The sequence below is a fragment of the Erpetoichthys calabaricus genome, chromosome 4 (assembly GCF_900747795.2).
Source record: "Erpetoichthys calabaricus chromosome 4, fErpCal1.3, whole genome shotgun sequence".
NCBI classification, from domain to species: domain Eukaryota; kingdom Metazoa; phylum Chordata; class Cladistia; order Polypteriformes; family Polypteridae; genus Erpetoichthys; species Erpetoichthys calabaricus.
The window spans coordinates 277,377,468-277,397,280 of record NC_041397.2 but is presented as its reverse complement, the minus strand read 5'-3'; the positions used below and the strand labels follow the sequence as shown (position 1 = coordinate 277,397,280).

The following is a 19,813-nucleotide window of genomic DNA, read 5'->3' as shown; positions in this document are numbered from 1 at the left end:
AAGTGCACCCCTTGACGTGGTTGTTTTTTTTTTTTTTTTTTTTTAAAACATATATGAACATATCAAGATTTGATCTTCATTTAAACCGCATTTGTAGACATGGCGTATGTGTGAGTGTATGTGTGTGAGTGAGTGAGTGTGCTCACCCTGTGATGGACTAGCACCCTGACTGTACCCAAGTGCCTGCTGGGATAGGCTCTGAAACTTAGGATGAAGTGGGCTTAGAAAATGGTATGGTATGGAATAACAGAGCAAACATCAGGCCACGTTTACATTTTCTAGTTCATTGTATAGCATAAATACAAATTTCATATTTATTAAAAGTAAGTACCTCTCTCCATGTATTACTACTATTACAAATACCTGAGAATCAGGCGCGCCAGATCAGGTCCAAATGTTTTGAATATCATTAGAGAGGATCTTGTCTTATTAAACGTCAGGCCGTGTTGATGTTTGTCATTGAAGTGTGTTTAATCGCCATGTCTAGATTAAAGGAGCTCTCTCTGGCTTTCAGAAAGAAAGTCACAGGTGATTTGGAATGATCTCCAAACCCTTGAAATTTGGCAGTTCCACACTCTGGAAGATCATCTACAACCGGAGAAGATTTCATACAACTAGTAACTCATCCAGGCCAGGCCACCCCCAGCAAGTTCAGCCTGAGAGCAGAACACAAGATGGCGAAAGACGTCTCGAAGAAGCCAATCAGAGGACCTACGGGTAGCTCTTGCCGCTCCTCAATTCAAAGTGCGTGTGTCTGCCATTACAAAGAGGTTGCACAGACTAGATCTACATGAGAGATGTGCCAACAGGAAACCTTCGCTGTCCAGAAAGACCATCAAATTTGACCATGAACATCAAGACAAAGACCATAAGATCTGGCACAATGTGCTCTGGCCACATTAGGCAATGACAGACTTATTTGGCCAGAGTACTAGATGACACATTTGGCAGAAACCAAAGACAACATATGACCAGAAGATCCTCAAACCAACTGTAAAGCACGGTGGTGGAAATGTTCTGGTTTGAGGCTGTTTGGGTGTATCAGGGCCTGGGCTGCTCACCATCACAGAATCCACTAGGAATTCTTCATTGTACCACAGAGTGCTTGAGAATCATGTGAGACCATCTGTCAGAAGATTGAAACTCATCTGAAAGTGGACCATACAACATGACAATGACCCTAAAGGCAAATCCAACAAAGGAATAGCTAAACAAGAAAGAACTGGAGGAGTCTGGAATGGCCAGGTCAAAGGCCAGATCTGAATCCCATTGAAATGTTGTGGGGGGGATTTGAAATGAGTTGTGCAAGCAAAGTACCCCTCAAACATCACACAGCTGAAAGAATTCAATATGGAAGAATGTGAAAAACTTTCCACCGGTAAATGCCAGAGATCGTTAGACAGTTTTAGGAAATGTCTACTTCAGGGGGCAACACCTGCTATTAGGGCCAAGGGTGGACTTGCTTTTTGGCCAGGCGGAAATGGCCTATCTGTTCATTTTTCGTTGAATAAATTCATGCAAAGCCACATTTTCATTTTCCCCCCCAATTACATGACCTTTACCTAAAGATTCTAAATGAAGACCAACCCTTGCCATGTCCTCAAATGTTTCCTCTTCACATTGACTGTATTATCTGTCACTAGAAAGAGGAGTAAGCGCCGCAGACTGGTTTTCACTGAGGTCCTGGGGTTAAAAGATGTGGTGGAAATTAAGAAAACTCAAATGGACGTCGCATCAGTGCACTCACTCGCAGCTTTTCATTAGGAGGGGAGGGACGAGAGAGCGAGACGGGTGGGCTGAAGTTCTGTCACGTCAGCTGGTAAATGGAGGTTGCGCCTGCAGACAGGATGAAGTGGGACTTGTTTGGTAGATATTTCAAATGAAGCCCCCCAGCAAGAGGCGCTTTACGCTTTAGAGTTGTTTCTTTTATTTATGTGCCTCTTAACGATGTGTGGTTATGTTACAATCGTGAAAGAAATGGAGGCATCACAATATTATTCAGGTGTCACTATACTGTACATAACATTATTGTTAGGACACGATACAGGTGCTTTAACATTATCGTAAGGAGAGAATTAACAGGAAGATGGTTAAAGAAACAAAACATGAAGTCCGGGAAAAACCAAAACAAACCAGAAAATCGAAATGAACAAAACCAAAAGGACACGGAGATGGGCGTTAACTGAGAGAGAGATGAAGTCAAAGTCAGAGAAGCCCAACGCTGCAGGCTATTTGGAAAACAAGCCACGCATTTCGTTGTCGGGAATATCCACCGAGGGTTACTAAAGAGGCCACACGAACACCAAAGTTACGGGTGGCTGGCGACATCACTAATTCAAGCAATCGCAACAACACAAAGTTGACTGTGACAACACGCAAACAACATGGCCTCAAGTAAATAGAAAAAGTGACGATGGTAAAGAAAAAGAACAAAAGCAAAAACTAAGGTCAAAAATGACTAGACGAAAAGACGCATATAAACATGAGCATATAATACGATGATCTTCTAGAAACTTGGATGTTTCTGTGGGGATCACAAATGATGCCGGTGCGGCCCTGGGAAAGGGAGTCCTGGCCTCTACACCGTTTGCAGGTGTGGTGGGCTGAGTGAGGCTTTTGTTTTAATATTCATTTATTTATTTATTAATAAATGCATTTTATTGAGTCTAATAATCCTAACAAATCAAAGTCAGTTTAATCTCTGGTCTGTTTATCTAAATCACAGGATAAAAAGGCAAAAATTCATTTAAAAAAAATAAAATCTTTTTGAGTCTCTGAATGTGTGCCACCATCTCTCTCTCTGTATGTAGATATATATATATATATATAAATATATATGTGTGTGTATAAAATCCAACATCTTTGTGTCTGTATGTCTGTCCACTTTTCACGAGAGAACTATTTAACAGATTTAGATTGGGTTTTTTTCTATAATTTGCTTGAACATTCAGGTTGATTTTGCAACTTCTCTCGTCTCGCCAAGTTTTATAGGTTGCTTGCGGTACCGATTTATTTGTGAGAATCTGAGAGAGATGCAGCGGGTCGAGGCCCTCCTCACTCACGCGCCAGCCTCGGGGCGTATCTTACATCCGCTTAGCTAGCAAACGAGAGAGCTACTTAACAGATTTAGATCGGGCTTCGGTTGCGTTTGCAACTTCTCTCATCGTGCCAAGAATCACTGTTCACTTGCAGGAGCGATATATTCACGCTAATCCGAGACACAGGCTGTAGGTCGAGGGGAGGGGGAAGCGTGACGTCAGGAGTAGGGAGCCTGGCGGGGCCCTCGTCACTGTTCTGTTTCACTTCTACGTGGGCGAAGCTGCAGGGGACGGTGAGATGAGAACCCATGCAGCACCACTAATCAGCCACATGGCAGGAACACAAAGCCATTGTCTACAACAATATGGGAGTGACCGCAATGAAACATGACAAATTGGCAGTGGCTACCAGGGAAATGGTACTTAAAATAATGGGATGACGCTAATCACAAAATGATAAAAAAATCAACAACCATATTAAAAACAAAAATATGGAAGATATGAGCAGCTGAAAATAATGAATTTACAACTGCAGTGAGTGTACATGGTCATAAAATTTTACTGTATTTGTTTTCCTGTCACCGATTTTGTTCTTATCACCTTCATTAACAGAAATTGATGGGTGGTGGGCAACAATGCGGAGTAGCAGTTAGCAGGTTTGAATCTTAGCCTGTATGAAGTTTGCATGTTTCATTCCTCACTCCAATGACCTACAGGCCAAGATAATTACCCTTCTAAATCTGCGGATGGAACTTTTAATTGCCTTCTGTGGTCGACTTAACACTCAGTAGATGTCGCTGCTAAAAATACTTACACTTGATAGGGAACTTTGAGCATGGGTACTGTGATTTTTATTACAATAAAATTTGCTGGCCACCAGTAAAGTATCCACCAGGTTCCTGCAACCCAAAATTTTTTAAAATTTCCACAACATATAATTGGGATGCATCTCGCTTGTCTGTGTGCTTCATCGTCTTGTCTGCTTATTCTTTCCTATTCTTACTAACTTGATTGCCTTCTGTGATGCGCTGGATGCTAAGCAGATGTCGCTCATGTTCTTTTTCTTTCTGCCATTATGTTGGTTATCACTTGGTTTCTCGATTATTTTCCCATAAACACATGACCACAGGTCACTTTTCTGTCCTTTATGTTCACCAGGTTGCTACTACCTGAAACTCTATGTTCAGGATGGCTCTTGCTTGTCTGTGTGCTTCAGCATCTTGTCTTCCTGTTCTTCTTCCTTCTTTGCCAATTGATTGCCTTCTACGATTTGCTTGATGCTCAGCAGATGTCACTGCTGTTCTTTTTCTTTCTGCCATCATGGTGATTATCAATTGGTTTCTTAATTACTTTGCTGTAAACACCTGACCACAGGTCATGGCCAGCAGGTTGCCACTACCAAAGCTTTTTTTTTCCCCATTTCCAGAACGTATCGGGTCATGAGCTTTCAATTAAGACCAAGACTGAAAAATCACATGACAAATGGACAGACCTAAGCATTTTATATATGTATATTGTGGTTTTTAATCAATAGTTGGCATTATTGGCTGCCATTTTAGAACAGTTGCCTTTACGCAATGCATAACTAGGAAGCAAGTCCAATGCTTGTGTTGCATGTGATGTCATTGTAAGAGTGAGCCGCGAGCTCAGCAAATAAAGGAAAGGATTCTGGCCTGTAATAGTCATTTTGCAAACAATTTCCTTCTCAGATTTGTTTTTCTTTTAGCTTTGATTGTTTTAATGCAGACTTTGAGTATCACTTTGCGTTGGTAACTGATTACAGTCTTTTTAGTTGCTGTTCCTGTGAACGTTTTCTCCAACTAATGTGTTCTTCCCTTTATTGAGTGACCACTGACCCTTTTCTTGTTGTTGCTGTCTTGCAGGTTGCTTTGAATGCTGCATTAAGTGCCTGGGAGGAGTCCCTTATGCCTCATTGGTTGCCACCATCCTTTGTTTCTCTGGCGTGGCATTGTTTTGTGGTTGTGGCCATGTTGCCCTAGGAGGAACCTTGTCAATCATAGGAAACCACTTCTCACAGACCCCCAGTGACCATGCTTTGTTAGCCGAAGTGTAAGTACCTCCAACTTTTCATAACGTTTGAAGCCATAGGGTGGATATCTTATTACTCTTCTTTTGTATGAAAGTGCATTACATTAATTGATTGATCCTGTGTTGTATCAGTACTGTTAAATAACACTTGAACAAGAAGAGAGTCCTCAGTATAAAGCAGGCGGTCATATTTGAGACTTTAACAAGCTATTTGCATCTGTTTTCTTCTTCACAGGGTTCAGCTGATGCAGTACATCATTTATGGAATTGCCTCATTTTTCTTTTTATACGGAATTATTCTCCTGGCAGAAGGATTTTACACAACCAGTGCCGTTAAAGAGCTTCACAGCGAATTTAAAACTACAGCCTGTGGAAGATGCATTAGTGGAATGGTATGCAGTCATAATTGAAGAATGTGCCCACGGCCCCTCACACGTGTTTGCAATCAGACCACAGGGGGGCTACAGCTGCTCAGATGGGGATGCATGCAAATGATTCATGCGTTTACATGGCTGCTGTGTTTATGCTTGTGATACGGCAGCTATTTACAATCATTTATAAGTGGTTTAGATATTTTATAATGTAGTGTTGCATAGAAGTCAACTTAATTATATATAAGATTGACACGTCGACATGACACGGCATGGTGTTTTCGTGTCTCGGTCAGATTGTCTACAGTGGATTCAGAAAGTATTCAGAGCCCTTGACTTTCTGCACACTTTATAGGTTTAATTTTAAATTGCTAAACTTGCCATTTTTGGCCATCAATCTAAAGTGAGAACATGTTTTCAGAAAGGTTGGCAAATGTATTAAAAATCAAACCTTAAAGTCTCTCACTCAAATAAGTATTTAGACCCTCAATTCAGTGCTTTGTAGAAGCCCTCTTGACAGCAATTACTGCTTCAAGTCTTCTTGGGTACGTCTCTACAAGCGTTGCAAACCTGGATTTGGATAGTTTATCCCATTCTTCCTGGCAGATCCTTTTAAGGTCCATTACGTTGGATGCTAAGCATCTGTAAACTCCACACATGTTCTTTGAGGTTTAGGTCTGGGCTTTGGCTCGGCTCCTCAAGGACAGTCCGAGATTTGTCCCACAGCCGTGCCAACGTTGTCTCTGCTGTGAGCGGTGGGTCTTTGTCAGGCTGAAAGGTGAACTGTCACCCCAGTCTGAGGTGTAGTCTGCAGTAGGTGTTCTTCAAGGACCAGTCATATGCCTTTTACTCAACAATAGCTTGAGTAGCTGCCATAAATGCCCGATTGATGGAGTGCTGCTGAGCTGCTCGTCTTTCCAACAGGTTCTCCTCATTTCACCAGAGGACCTCTGAAGCTCTTGTTACAGTGACCATTAGTTGCTTTCATAACCAAGGCCCTTCTTGCCCAGTTACTTAGTGTGGCTGGATAGCCAACTCTAGGAAGAGTGCTGGTTGTTCCGAACGTCTTCCATTTCACAATAATTGAGGCCACTGCACTCCTGGGAACACTCAAAGCTTTAGAAATGATTTTATAGCCTTGCCCTGATCTGTGCCTCATCACAATTTGGTCATGGAGGTCTACAGGGAGATCCTTGGACTTCATGGCTTGGTTTTTGTCCTGAAATGCAATGTGATTTGTGGGACCATAGATAAGCAGGTGTGTGCCTCTCTAAATGACGTCCAGTCAATTCAGTTTGCCACAGGTTGACTCCAATCACATTCTAGACACATCTCAAGGATACTTAAACAGTGGCCATAACTTGGAGGGTCTGAATACTTGGATGAATAGGTACATGAAGAGCAAAGATCTGCCAGCTCTCACCTTCACAGTCTTTGTCCAGCTCTACAGTAATGGAAGAGTCATCGGTCTGTGCCTCCCAACGCCAAGCAGCTATTTAAATTCAACCTTTAGGCACCAAGACTGCACCCAAACTGGCACCGATTCCTTCCTTCTGGCCTGACCAGACTCAACTCTGAAGTAGCAAACCAGTGCTGCCCAGTCACGGGCAGACCTTAACAGTGCAAGGAGCCCTCTAATCTATAGTACAGCCAGGGGACCAGCACTGGGCTTGGCTACCAAACCTCTTACCTGACATTTAAATATTTTAGATTGACGCTTATGTCACACCCTACTTAGATTAGATTCTAAATGAAAACTTTATTGACATGAAATAGGTGACCTAATGATTGACAATGTTTGTAACGTGAAGACACAGAACAGAATCCTGAGCCGTAAACATGGCAAACGACATAACTGTACATATGAATGTGTTAGATGCTCTACTTTGCTTGAAGGTGTTGTTTACACCTACAACACGCAATAATGAATTCTGACCACAAGATGTGCAAGAAATAAGGGATCAACTGTAACATGTCCTTCGTGTCTGCACATCAGCCATAGGCCGTCTTGCTCACTCCACAAGGTAAAGTGGGCACATTTCTGTTTGGTGCCATGATGTGAGGGGTGCATTAAAAACCTCCTGATGTCCCTGCTTAACAAGGGGGTCCATTTCATGTTTATCAGGTGAAAACGGCTTAAAACCTACCAGACAAAATCAGACTTTTAAAGACTTGCCAGCTAATGGCTAGTACGCCACTAGAACATTAAGCTAATGTTAATTTTAGAATTATTATTAGCTTAACAAAAATAGTGTTCAGTGTACATGACAAAGTTACAAATGTTAAACCTCACATCGCATTTTTACCTCGGATCACTTTGATGTTTTATAGTCTGCATTTTGATGCCCATCGTCACCATTTCCTGGCTTTACCCAGGTTGCCCTCCCAGTCGTTTCTTTGGTGTACGAAGAGCTCTTTTGATATCGGGCCTCGTCCACAGCTCAGTGTGTATCACCACAGCACAGCACTTATGGTGACAAGTCTTTTTCTTAACTCGCCATTCATCTTCCTCTCACTCCGTGGACCTACACATGGCCATCTTATCATTCTCATCTCTGTTCTTTCCAGATTTACTTTCATGTTCCGCTTTCTTCAGTACAGCATACAGCTTCTCAAACAGCTTTTGGAAACTTTACCCTTCAATACCAGATGGCCGAGTTTAGATATGAGGATGTAAACTTGTGTTACTGAGGAGAAAAGGCACTCACGGTAATCTTCACATTTCAGAGGTACTAGGGAGCTCTGCCCCCTGCTCACTTCACTTGCCAACCCCTGTGTGGGCGCTACGTGCTACGTTATGGGGAAGCGGATGTACAATTTAAATAGATTGTTGTTTTCATGGGAATTGTTACATATGCATAATAGACCTAACTATTTCACATTACAGCAAGTAATTAACCATAGCAAAAAATAGTAAAACGTAATAAATTGAAAGAAAATTATGTTTCATGTTGCGTTAGAGGTATTCGTTGTGTTACTGTATATGTTTTTGTTCTGTTTGGCTTTGAAATTAACATGCAAATACTTTTTAAACTTACACTTTTACTATAAAACTTCAGTAAAAACAATATTTGGAATTAACTTTTCATCAATATCACATTGAATTTTGATTCCGTGTTTGGAGTTACATCGTGACAACGCATCATATAACTGCCCGTGAGTGAATATCGTTTCTTTCTCTCTAATAAATAAACTGACTTTTTTGAATGTTTGTTTCTGAGATTTGTCAATTGACATAGTAAAAGCTATTCTAACGGGAAACTGTAAACGTTTTAATACAAATGGCATATCAAGATGTCCTTTGGTGTCTAATGTTATCCACAGAAGATGTACTACATTACCTTTCTTGTCGCATGTTAAAATTTTACACGTCAGAGTTGTTTGGCCAATTTTGAATACAACTAATCTTGTCCTATTGCATAGCCCATCACTCATACATAAATTATGCAATAACATTACGATACATCCTTCTTTCAACAGTAATTCAGCAGGTGGAAGACAGGACAGTGTTAACGGTTGTAGATATTGTACGGGATATTGTAAGTTGATGTTTTCATCTTCCACACCATCACCACCAATTGTTTCAGCCTAGTCTATTGATTCGCATTTAACCAGTTTGCCGTGTAACCGATTGACAATTTTCACGTTAATTCATTTGACTTCATCGTTTCTCGGTGCTAGGACTGCCTGTGTATTCATTTCTTCTCTTGATAACTCTTCGGGATGAAATTCTTGAAATAAGATTTGTACATAATAAGTCTTCTTTTATTGGGAATGTAAAGTGAGAAAAACGTAAAAATTTATAAGAGCTAAAAGCGCAGGAACTGTGTCTGTGAAAAGCATTCACACGAATAAGAGGTGAGAGGACCGTGGGCTGTTAAGCATAAATGGTTGAGAGCAGGGAGGGACTTGAGACGAGACGAGACTATTACCAAGAGATTTTTTCAAGATTTTCTTTTAGTGGCTGCTTCAGTGGACACTAACATCAATTTTTGTGCTCTTTCAGTTTGTGTTCTTGACCTACGTGCTGGGCGTGGCATGGCTGGGCGTGTTTGGCTTCTCGGCTGTGCCAGTCTTCTTGTTCTACAACATGTGGTCCACCTGTGAAGCTCTCAACTCTCCCCTCACCAACGCCACTGCATCGCTAGATGTAATCTGTGTCGACATGAGACAGTACGGTATGTTCATTGGTGCTTCTGCTGTTTTAGTTAAGCTTGTGATATGTTTGAAGGGATTGAAATTGAAAGGAATCATTATAGACATTCAAACTATGTGTTGTTTTCAGAAATTTAGGGATGCCATCAGAATGTTTTAAAGCTTTGTCTACAATACACTGCACTACCTTAGAGTTGATTTTCAGCTTTGTTTAATTTGCATACATTTTTGAATGACAACAGATAGATTTAGCACTACGGTATTTTCAATATTTGCAAAGCAAAGCCTCACAAACCTCCTTGATCCATTTCAGGGAAGCAGGAGTTGAGCCTCTACTAGCAGCACTGAGTGTAAGGCAGGAAGCAACAGTGGAGAGAATGCCAGGCCATCACAGTCCATACATTCTTGTACTTATTTAATTCCTTGGGTCTAAAACCAAATGCCATCAGTCATCTCGTCAGAAAATTGTAATATTTTTTTAATCAAAATCCCAATTCAGAGAAAACAATCATGACACTCATCTTATATATAAACGTCTACGCGTGGAACTGTGTCTGTCTGTCTGGCCTGGAAGTACAAGGCTAGAAGCTCAAAGAAATCGACTCTGTCGACAAAGTGAAACCACCGTGAAAAGAGAAACTCGCATAGCAGCTAATACACAAGTGAGGCGAGCATGTCGGCAAAACGAAATCGGCGAGGAGAGAGAAATTTGCTTAGCTGCTGATAGACAATGATGGCGAGCACGCCGGCAAAACGAAACCTCAGAGGAAAGAAAACCTTGCTTAGCCGCTAATGCATAACTGATGTGATTGATTGATTGATTGAAGTGCCAGAATCCATGGTTTCTAGGAGCCCGGGCTTTTTACAGCACAGGCTTACACAGCTAGTTGTATAATACTAAATCAAAAAATAATTACCAGGTCAGCTAGAATTGGAATTTCTGTAGTCAAAAGGTATTTGGAGCAATACCATACACTTAAAATGTTTAGTTTTCTTTTTATTTTCATAAAATAAAAATTAGAACACATCGCTAATTGCTTTTAGTGTGGACTATGCAACAAATCAACAGTGACTTAACGTTTCTCTAAAACGAGATCATAAGCGGGAATTCCAATAACACAAACCTGTACAATATAAGACCGTTCCTGTCGGCATGATATTGGTGTATTCAGCATTGATGTTTGTAGCTGCGCCATCTATTGGGATGTGTTTTATAATGCATGTGGTTATAAAGTGCATTACATTGATGGTGCATTGTAAAACATAGCACTGCTGTTTAGAGATGGGCATTTCAATTCACTTTATTGATTCAATTCTTCCAAACAACCCGTTTAAGTGAATCACTTCTTTTACTTTGTTTGATTCATCAATAGGTTTCAAGGTTGGGAAGTCTGATGTTGTAGGGAGCTCCCCTTTCTGATCACACTGCAAATATATCATTTAATAACTTATATATTACTAGCAAAATACCCGCGCTTCGCAGCGGAGAAGTAGTGTGTTAAAGAGGTTATGAAAAAAAAAGGAAACATTTTAAAAATAACGTAACATGATTGTCAATGTAATTGTGTTGTCATTGTTATGAGTGTTGCTGTGTTTTATATATATAAAATACACACACACACATATAAACATATATATACATATCTACATATATATATATATATATATATATATATATATACACATCCACATATCAACATATATATATACACATACAGTGGACCCTTGACTTACGAACTCAATTCGTTCGCAAGGGCTGGTTGTAACTCAAGTTGGTTGTAAGTCAAGACTATTTTTCCCATAAGAAATAATGGAAATACCCATAATGCATTCCGAACCTCCCACTGCAACACTTACTTAACCTTTTCATAATAAAAAAAGGGTTGTATAATGTGCATAATTTACCAAAACACCAATAATTTTTCTAATGTACTAACCAAAAAGTAATAAAAAGTGCCTAGCCTACCAGAAACGACAATTTCATACTGTACTCACCATTTAATTTGACATCTTTGGGCTGCAGGAAGGGAGGAGGATGATAATGAAACTGAAGGCTTTTTAAAGGCTTTCTTTAACTTGCGCTCAGGCATTTGCAATCATTTCAATAGCTTCTTTTGCGTTAATTTTAATCTCCTCCTGCCTACAAGTTATTCTGACAAGAATTTTTCTCAGCATTTCCTTGAGATGATAGAAGGAACTGTTTCTGAACTCTTCTGAGACCCGCCCCCCCCGCCTCACTCAATGAGAACGACATGCTGAAGTGCGTGGCTGAAGTGCGTCCTGAAGCGCGATTGCCGCGACTGTGGAAGCTTGCTTGTCCATTGCCGGGCAGGGATATCACATGCATATCACCCATCGATATCTTTTCTGTTTGCTTTGGCTGAGAGACTCAGCACAGCTTTAAGCCGGCTTTTTCCCCAGCAACAGATAAACAGTCTTCCATAAGGAGTTTGGACTTTGGCATGTCTTCTAGTTGGGGGAGGTCCCAAAAGAGTTTACAAACCTGACATTTTATTGAATGAGTGCCGCATTAATAGGAATGTTTCTGTTTGTTTACAATCGCGCAAGCGGATACACGTGACCGCATTCAGGTCGTAACGCAAGATGTTGGTCGTAAATCAAAATAAAAATTTTGGTCGTAAATCAAGTTGTTCGCATGTCAAGCCGGTCGTATATCAAGGGTCGACTGTATATACACACACACACACACACGCTTTATGGGTGATGATTGTTTTACTCTTTTTATCTTTATTTTATTTTATTGTAGAATCAACTCGTATCTGCGCACAGCAGGGCGGCCGTGGGCGGATGCGTATGGTGTATTCACTCCATGTTATCGTGCATTGCGCTGTCAGTGGTATTTTCATAAAAGAATTTGAACAACATATAAGAAGCGTATAAATTATTAAACAGTAAAACATTAACATTTAAGAAGTAAAGTTACATTAAGTACTACTGCAGTGCCTTCGGGTATACCTCATTTTTTGTTTGCCCATTACATGCTTAAATGTATACATTTTTTGGTGCACCTACCCGAGAACATGCGACATATAACCGAGCGTGGGAGAAGCATGGATTTTAAACACGCGTTGAGTTCATCTGCTGGTCTCCCTCGTGGAATAACTGGTAATGTTTGACTAAAATCTACAGCGAGTAAAACGACATTACCTCCTATTTTTTTTTTTTACGATCTCTGAGATCTTGCTTTTTTCGGTTCAAGGCTTCATAAGCTCTTTTATATTGTATGGTGTACTTATCCCAAACCATCATCTTTGAATGTTGCAAGACTTTCGCCTTGTATGTAGATCGGGGTAATTACATTCATTGCATTCCTAGTCTGAATCACAATCTGATTGTATGGGTGGTTACCTGGCACTGTAGGGTTGCCACCCGTCCTTTAAAATACGGAATCGTGCCGCGTTTGAGAATGAAATTGCGCGTCCCGTTTTGAATCAATACTGGACGGGATTTATCCCGTATTTTTTTTATCATTTTTTTTTTAAAGCAGCGTCTCATGCAAATCATCCCACACGCATTTTATGAAGATGCCTCCTTTCCTACTTTTGATTGGGTAATACTTGATGTCATCATTAGTTTGATTGGTGTTTTTAACTGTCCAGTGAGGAGGGCGTGTCTTTTAAGTACAGTCTGCAAAGTGTTGGCACTGAGATGTGGCGTCAGCGCCATAGTTGAAGCCCCTAACGTTGCGGTCAGCAAGTCGGCTAACATCCGCCGTGTGCCGTCTTTCAGTTGCGAGAAGCAGATCATAGAATGGTTGAAACTGTTGCCCCTAACGTTGCGCCACGGCGTGTGGTTCGTTTATACCTCGTGTCTTCTCATTAAACTTTTATTTCGCGAATATGTTATTGCAATCCGCAGCGGGAGCGTTTCTATAAACTTAATTGAAACTTACGTTTTACACCGTGCTTTGTTTCCCTTATGAACATGCTTGTATGCTTAACTCGCTCCGTTCTCAATTGTTTAATTAATTTTTTGCTCTTCGCTGTTTGCGGCTGTTCCTCCATTTCCCCCTACTTCGTTCTTTTATCTCGCGAATATGTTATTGCAATCCTTAACGGGAGCGTTTCAATAAACTGATTGAAAATAGTTTTGCATTTACCTTTTTAGTAAAAGGCGAGCTTTTAAGCCTGAGAAATCACCCCGTAAATGCACACGTTTAATTGGACATGTGTTAATATGTATGGTTACACAGTATTAAAAGACAGTGAACAACGTCAGTTACCTTTCTTCCCGCGTTTGATAAAAGGTGAGCTTTTAAGCCTGAGAAATCACCCCGTAAATGCACACGTTTAATTGCACATGTGTTAATATGTATGCTTACACAGTATTAAAAGACAGTCAAAAATTAACATCATTTACCTTCGTTCCCGCGTGTGACTCGTGCTGTAAATGTCTTCCTTGTTTTTAGTTCACGTGATTACGTAGGAGGCGTGATGACGCGATACGTGACTCCGCCTCCTCCATTACAGTGTATGGACAAAAAATATGTTCCAGTTATGACCATTACGCTTTGAATTTCGAAATGAAACCTGCCAAACTTTTGTAAGTAAGCTGTAAGGAATGAGCCTGCCAAATTTCAGCCTTCCACCTACACGGGAAGTTGGAGAATTAGTGATGAGTCAGTCAGTCAGTGAGTGAGTGAGTCAGTCAGTGAGGGCTTTGCCTTTTATTATTATAGATTATATAAAATAAATCATATATTTTTACAAACTGATAATTCATATGACATTGTTTTTTTCATTATATAAATCATGATAGCACAGTTAAAGTGCATAATTAAAATAAGATGAAATGTCAGAAAATCAAAAGTGAGTGAGAATTCTGCATTCAGTTCATGAATCAAGTTAACGAGAATCGTGCACCTCGCTCTTGGGTAATGGTTTGTTTGTGAATCAAATAAATGAGAATTGCGAGACTTTTTCCTCTGGTCATGATTCAGTTCAGACGTGAAAGAATCGGCGAATGACACATAGTGATGCCGTTATTAAACTTAGTTTAATATTACGTCTATATACTCTGTTTAAAATAATTCCAATGTCAAAACTGTACAGCAAATACAACTGATATATTCTAATATACATGTGTTGTTATTGTATTGCACTTGTATGATGAACCAGAGAGTCGTTGGTGGCAGAGTTCTTGTTCGTCAGTAAGGATTCCTTTCGACCTCAAAAGAATGAGAAGTGAACGAGAATCATGAATCTGACAAGCACTACTCACACATGCGCTTTAAACGTGTATCTACCTGCGAAACAAAAGGCGCTGACAAATACGTGACAAGTGCACTACAGCACTCCAGTTGTGCCCCACTGATTCGATTTGTTCATTCTTGAAAACCAATTCATATGACTCACTGAAAAGAGATGTTCAAAAACGAACATGTTGTTCACAAATCGCTCATCATCATAGCATATGCCAAGTGATTTAAGCAGGAGACAAACTTGCATTATAATTACTTATGTGAGTACTGGTGATATTCAAGTCCATTAAACAGCCCTCACTAATTCCATTAAGTGGGCACACTGGCTTCCCAGTACCGAGTTTCAGACCCCCCACCACAGTCACACCAGCAGCTACTTCACTCCATGACACGGACTCCAGTGATTTTAGTACTGTTCAGCCTATTTTATTTTCTATTTAAAGTTTCCTTAGTTAGGTTATAGTGCTGGTTGCATAAGCCATCAGTTGGAATGAAATATGTGTACAGTTTATTAGTATGGCCTGTTGAGAATAAGCCCAGGGGTGAGCATGTTGCAGGTAATGTCGGAATATTTATTTCAATTAGTTGACACATCTGCCCTTAGATTTAAGCACTAGACCAATAGTCCATGATTTATTACGCACTGAGCCGGCTGGATTCCTGTATATTTATGAATTAATTATACTCTACCATGTGTTATCTGTGACCTGAAGTGATAGATAGATAGATAGATAGATAGATAGATAGATAGATAGATAGATAGATAGATAGATAGATAGATAGATAGATAGATAGATAGATAGATAGATAGATAGATAGATAGATAGATAGATAGATAGATAGATAGATAGATAGATAGATAGGATACTTTATTAATCCCAAGGGGAAATTCACAAAGCCGCTGGAAAAGCTGCCACTCGCGGTGGCGCCTGAGTCATTATTATTATTATGCAGTGGCTGCTGCTGCTGCTGATGATGATGATGATGCCTACTATTGTGCCACCACACCTGCAATACCTTCCTTTTCTATAAAATAACTCATTACATGTTCTTCAGATTTTGTGCTCGGATTAAAACATTTTTTAAATACAATACAGTATATAGAGTAATTCATTATTTTATGCAATGTAGCACCTTTTCATTCTAATGGTAGCACATATACAGGCAGTGCACGGTAGATGGGACTCATCTTCAGATGTTATGGCCAAAATAAATCCTAAAATAAACACCATAACGCTTTCAAAAATATAAAAGGAAAGATGAATATAAATCTCAAAATGATTTACCGTTCACAGCCCGGCGTCAGCAAAACTCTTTCCTTATTCTTTCCATGTCACATCATTCACTCAAGCTGCGTCGGTCCAGTCACAGATGTTTTCAGTTTTCACAATGCTCTTTACATGCTGGATCCTCACATGATGAAATCCAGAGGTGTGAGATCTGTGCCTCTGACTCGTTACCACCATGTGTTGTCTGTCAGATGTAAGCTCTTTGCTAGTGTGTGCCAGCGAGATCTGCTAGGGATAGACTGCTACAGATTTTTCTGGTCTATTTACCAAGTTGAAATGTTTTCAATCATTTCCACGTTATCATTGACACCCTGCATAGTGTAAGAAAAAACAGAGACGACTGTGAAGTGTTGGGAGCACCTGAAGGCAAACCTTGTATACTATAAACATAATGTGGGTCATAAACACATTAAAATAAGAGGAAAAACTTAACTGCAGATGCAATTCTCCAAACAGACAGCTTCAAGATGGCGGAGCTTCCGCTGATAAGAACTTCAGGCAAGAAGAGGTGGAGACCGAAAGTGACATCAAGGGCGATAATGCTATCAATCTTCTGGGGCCTCATGTATAAACAGTGCGCACGCACAGAAATGTTGCATAAGAACGTTTCCACGTTCAAATCGCGATGTATAAAACCTACACTTGGCGTAAAGCCACGCACTTTTCCACGGTACCTCATTACCTGTCATACGCAAGTTCACCGTTAGGTTTTGCAGACTGGTGGCACCCAGTGTCAAAGCAGTGCTACTGTTCCTGTGTGGTTATCCTTTCTTAGATCCACATCCACAATGGCGGCTCAAGTGCTCCTTGTAGAACTGTTTGTACTTGCAAGTTACCGTGCGGTAATTGTACTTATAATACAGTTATAATATTGCACATCCTGAGCCACTTTATAAAGCGCGTATTTACATATGATGTCGATATCATTTTTAAGATGAAATGCAGCAAAATATGTTGATTATATTATACAGATAAAACTTTAACTTTAACTACACGGTGCCGCAGCGCTAGCGAGCTCGAGCTTTGTTCACGGTTTGTTTCTGCCTCGCTCTGTATTCATGCTGTGGCTGGCGCGACACTGGAAGGATAGATGGACAGAATAATTAAACATTACGAAGATATTTCGATGTTCCTTAAAAGTTTTGAAGAATCGGCGTTCTAAGCTTACAGATGGCTAAACATCTGTTACAGAGCTGATTGTGTGGTGATTGGGTATTTGGAGAAAGAAAAGTAAGGACAGGAATTGGAGGTTAGTACGTTTGAAAAAGACAGTACTTCTGTAATAAAGCATTTAATTGAAGGTCGCGCATGGCACAGCAAGCATCTTGCTGTAAGACATGAACAATCACTGCGCCACCGTGTTCCCATGTTTAATAACATGCTTTAACTCATATCATCATGAAAATGATATCACGTATACTTCTCAGTATTTTAATTATTCAGAGAGCTGTAATATTACGAACGTAATGGATTCTGTGTCATGTCGGAGGAAGAGCATGTAGTGATTCAGGCACACAGAGCACATATAAGATCAAATACAAAACAAAGCATTTAACGTGCTACTTAGTTACGATGGGATTTGGGAAACTAGTAAATTAATCGATTTTAAGATGAAGTTTATGATGTTCTACTTTAATGACAAAATAAACTACATGATTAAAGTGGAAATTTCGAGATTAAAGTTGACATTTAGTGCTTTTTTCACACTGTGTGCCTTTTTTTCCACTGTACCCTAATAAGCTTTCATATGACACTCAGATGGTGGGCTACGAGTCGCCTTTTCAAGCCGACTTTGATATGTGACAAATTTTTTTACTTCGGCACTGTGCGACTTTGTGAAGTTGAGCTTTCGAGTTTCTCCAACACACTATGTCACTCGATCAACTTCCTTTTGTTGCTTATATAACTGTTTAAACCAACAAATAGTACGTTTTTCTTTGCCTCCATTTGGTATTCGCTGAAATTCTTCTATTTTTCCTCGTACTTTTGCCATTGCCTTTTCACAGAACGCTGGGCTTAAGGGCTATTTATGTTGATTTGCATATTCAAAGAGGCGTAATTCTGGGAGGAGTTGGGGTGCGACAGCAGGCGCGTGCACGTGCGTTTATTTCCACCCTGAGTGGGATTTATGTAGCGGAAGAACACGGAAGTTGGCGAACGTACAGATTCCCGCATCTGGATTTTTCTGTGCGTAAGCACATTTCGGCTTTCGTGCTTATGTCATGTTATAGTGCGAATTCTACGCACGCCGTTATGCATGAGGCCCCTGGTCTGCGGAGGGAGGAATAGATAAGGTGTTAGTCAACAGTGCCCTCTTGTGTTGTGGTGGAAAATGACCAATTTATGAGTGTGCACACGTGCGACAATAGTTCCACTTTCATTGCTGTGTTTAACTGTCTGATATCCCACATACATTGTTTATTCATGTATTCATTTTTTTTCAACTTTCAAACCTGTTTATTGTAACATCAGATTGAGGGACCATAGACCCCCTCCCATTGCATCAGTGGTGGGCACAAGATTCTGGATGGGCAGTCCGTCCTTCACAGAGCACACTCAGTGCCAGTGGCCACTTTAGACGTGTCAGGGAAACTCAGGCCATGTGAGCATCAGACTTTTAGAATCGAGCATTTATTGAAACTGCTTCAGTGTCATAATTGGTGTTTTTTTATACTGTTTTCAAACTATTTCAGGCTTTCTTATGGTTTTACGTTGATTATCATGACTGTGACATCATTGCAATGCTACCTTGTTGTTGTTTTTTCATGGTTGCAGCCATGATGATGGCTGGTATCCAGAAGGTTGCCGGTTCGAATCCTCATCACTGCCAAAAGAAATCCTACTCTGCTGGGCTCTTGAGCAAGACCCTTAACTTGTAATTGCTCCAGGGGCGCTGTACAATGGCTGACTCTGCGCTCTGACCCCAAGGGGTATGCGAAAACTAACAAATTCCTAATACAAGAAAGTGTATAAGGCGAAAAATAAAGAACAAAAAAAAGTGGTCCATTGCCCATGACGTGATTCAATACTATTATGTTAATGGTATTTAAGAGGACTGTGGACATCAACCAGCACCAATCAGTATTTTTTCACAACTCTTTTAGAATAATTGAAGCTAGAGAGGGCTTCCATGGAGATTCCTGCGTCAGGAGTTTCATGACGTTGATAGAGTGGCCTACATGTCCTTTTTGTGTTTTCATTGTATTCTGACCTGGACTCAGTCTGAAGAAGTGAATTTAATGTATATGTGGATTGCTGCTCCACCATCTTTTAGTTTTAGTTTTAAAGATGCAAGTATTTTATTAAATTGTATTGGTTGAAGGCAGAGATTGAATAAGCTTAAAAAAAAACAGGAGATGAAAATTAGTAAAATAAGACATAAGCAGAGGTCAGAAAACCCAAGAAATGGCTAATCTAAACCAACTCAAACCCACAGCAGGACTTCAGTAACCTGAAAAGAAATGTAACTTTAAAACACTAGTAGGAACAAAGTTTGATATTTTGTAGAAATATCCCCAAACTAGCATATATGCATCATCTTAAATACCATAACATGTAGAAACACACAGCATGTGACCAGCAACAATATGGCAACCGACCCAATCAACTCTCAAACTGCCATTGTGGCGATGTTGCTTTTATAAAGTGGAAAATATCAAATATTCAAGTAGCAGGTGCAATTCTGGACAA

The 19,813-nt window shown here is 40.1% G+C and overlaps 1 protein-coding gene across 3 annotated transcripts in view; it reads left to right on the top strand.

The window, feature by feature from the left end:
- The window catches only part of gpm6bb (glycoprotein M6Bb), a 239,188-nt gene that overhangs the window by 198,516 nt on the left and 20,859 nt on the right, over positions 1–19,813 (top strand). For all 3 annotated transcript variants that reach the window (XM_028800843.2, XM_028800844.2, XM_028800845.2), the window contains exons 2-4: positions 4,922–5,108; positions 5,323–5,479; positions 9,465–9,636. In XM_028800843.2, the coding sequence (XP_028656676.1) occupies positions 4,922–5,108; positions 5,323–5,479; positions 9,465–9,636 (516 nt within the window). The remainder of the gene's footprint in view (positions 1–4,921; positions 5,109–5,322; positions 5,480–9,464; positions 9,637–19,813) is intronic.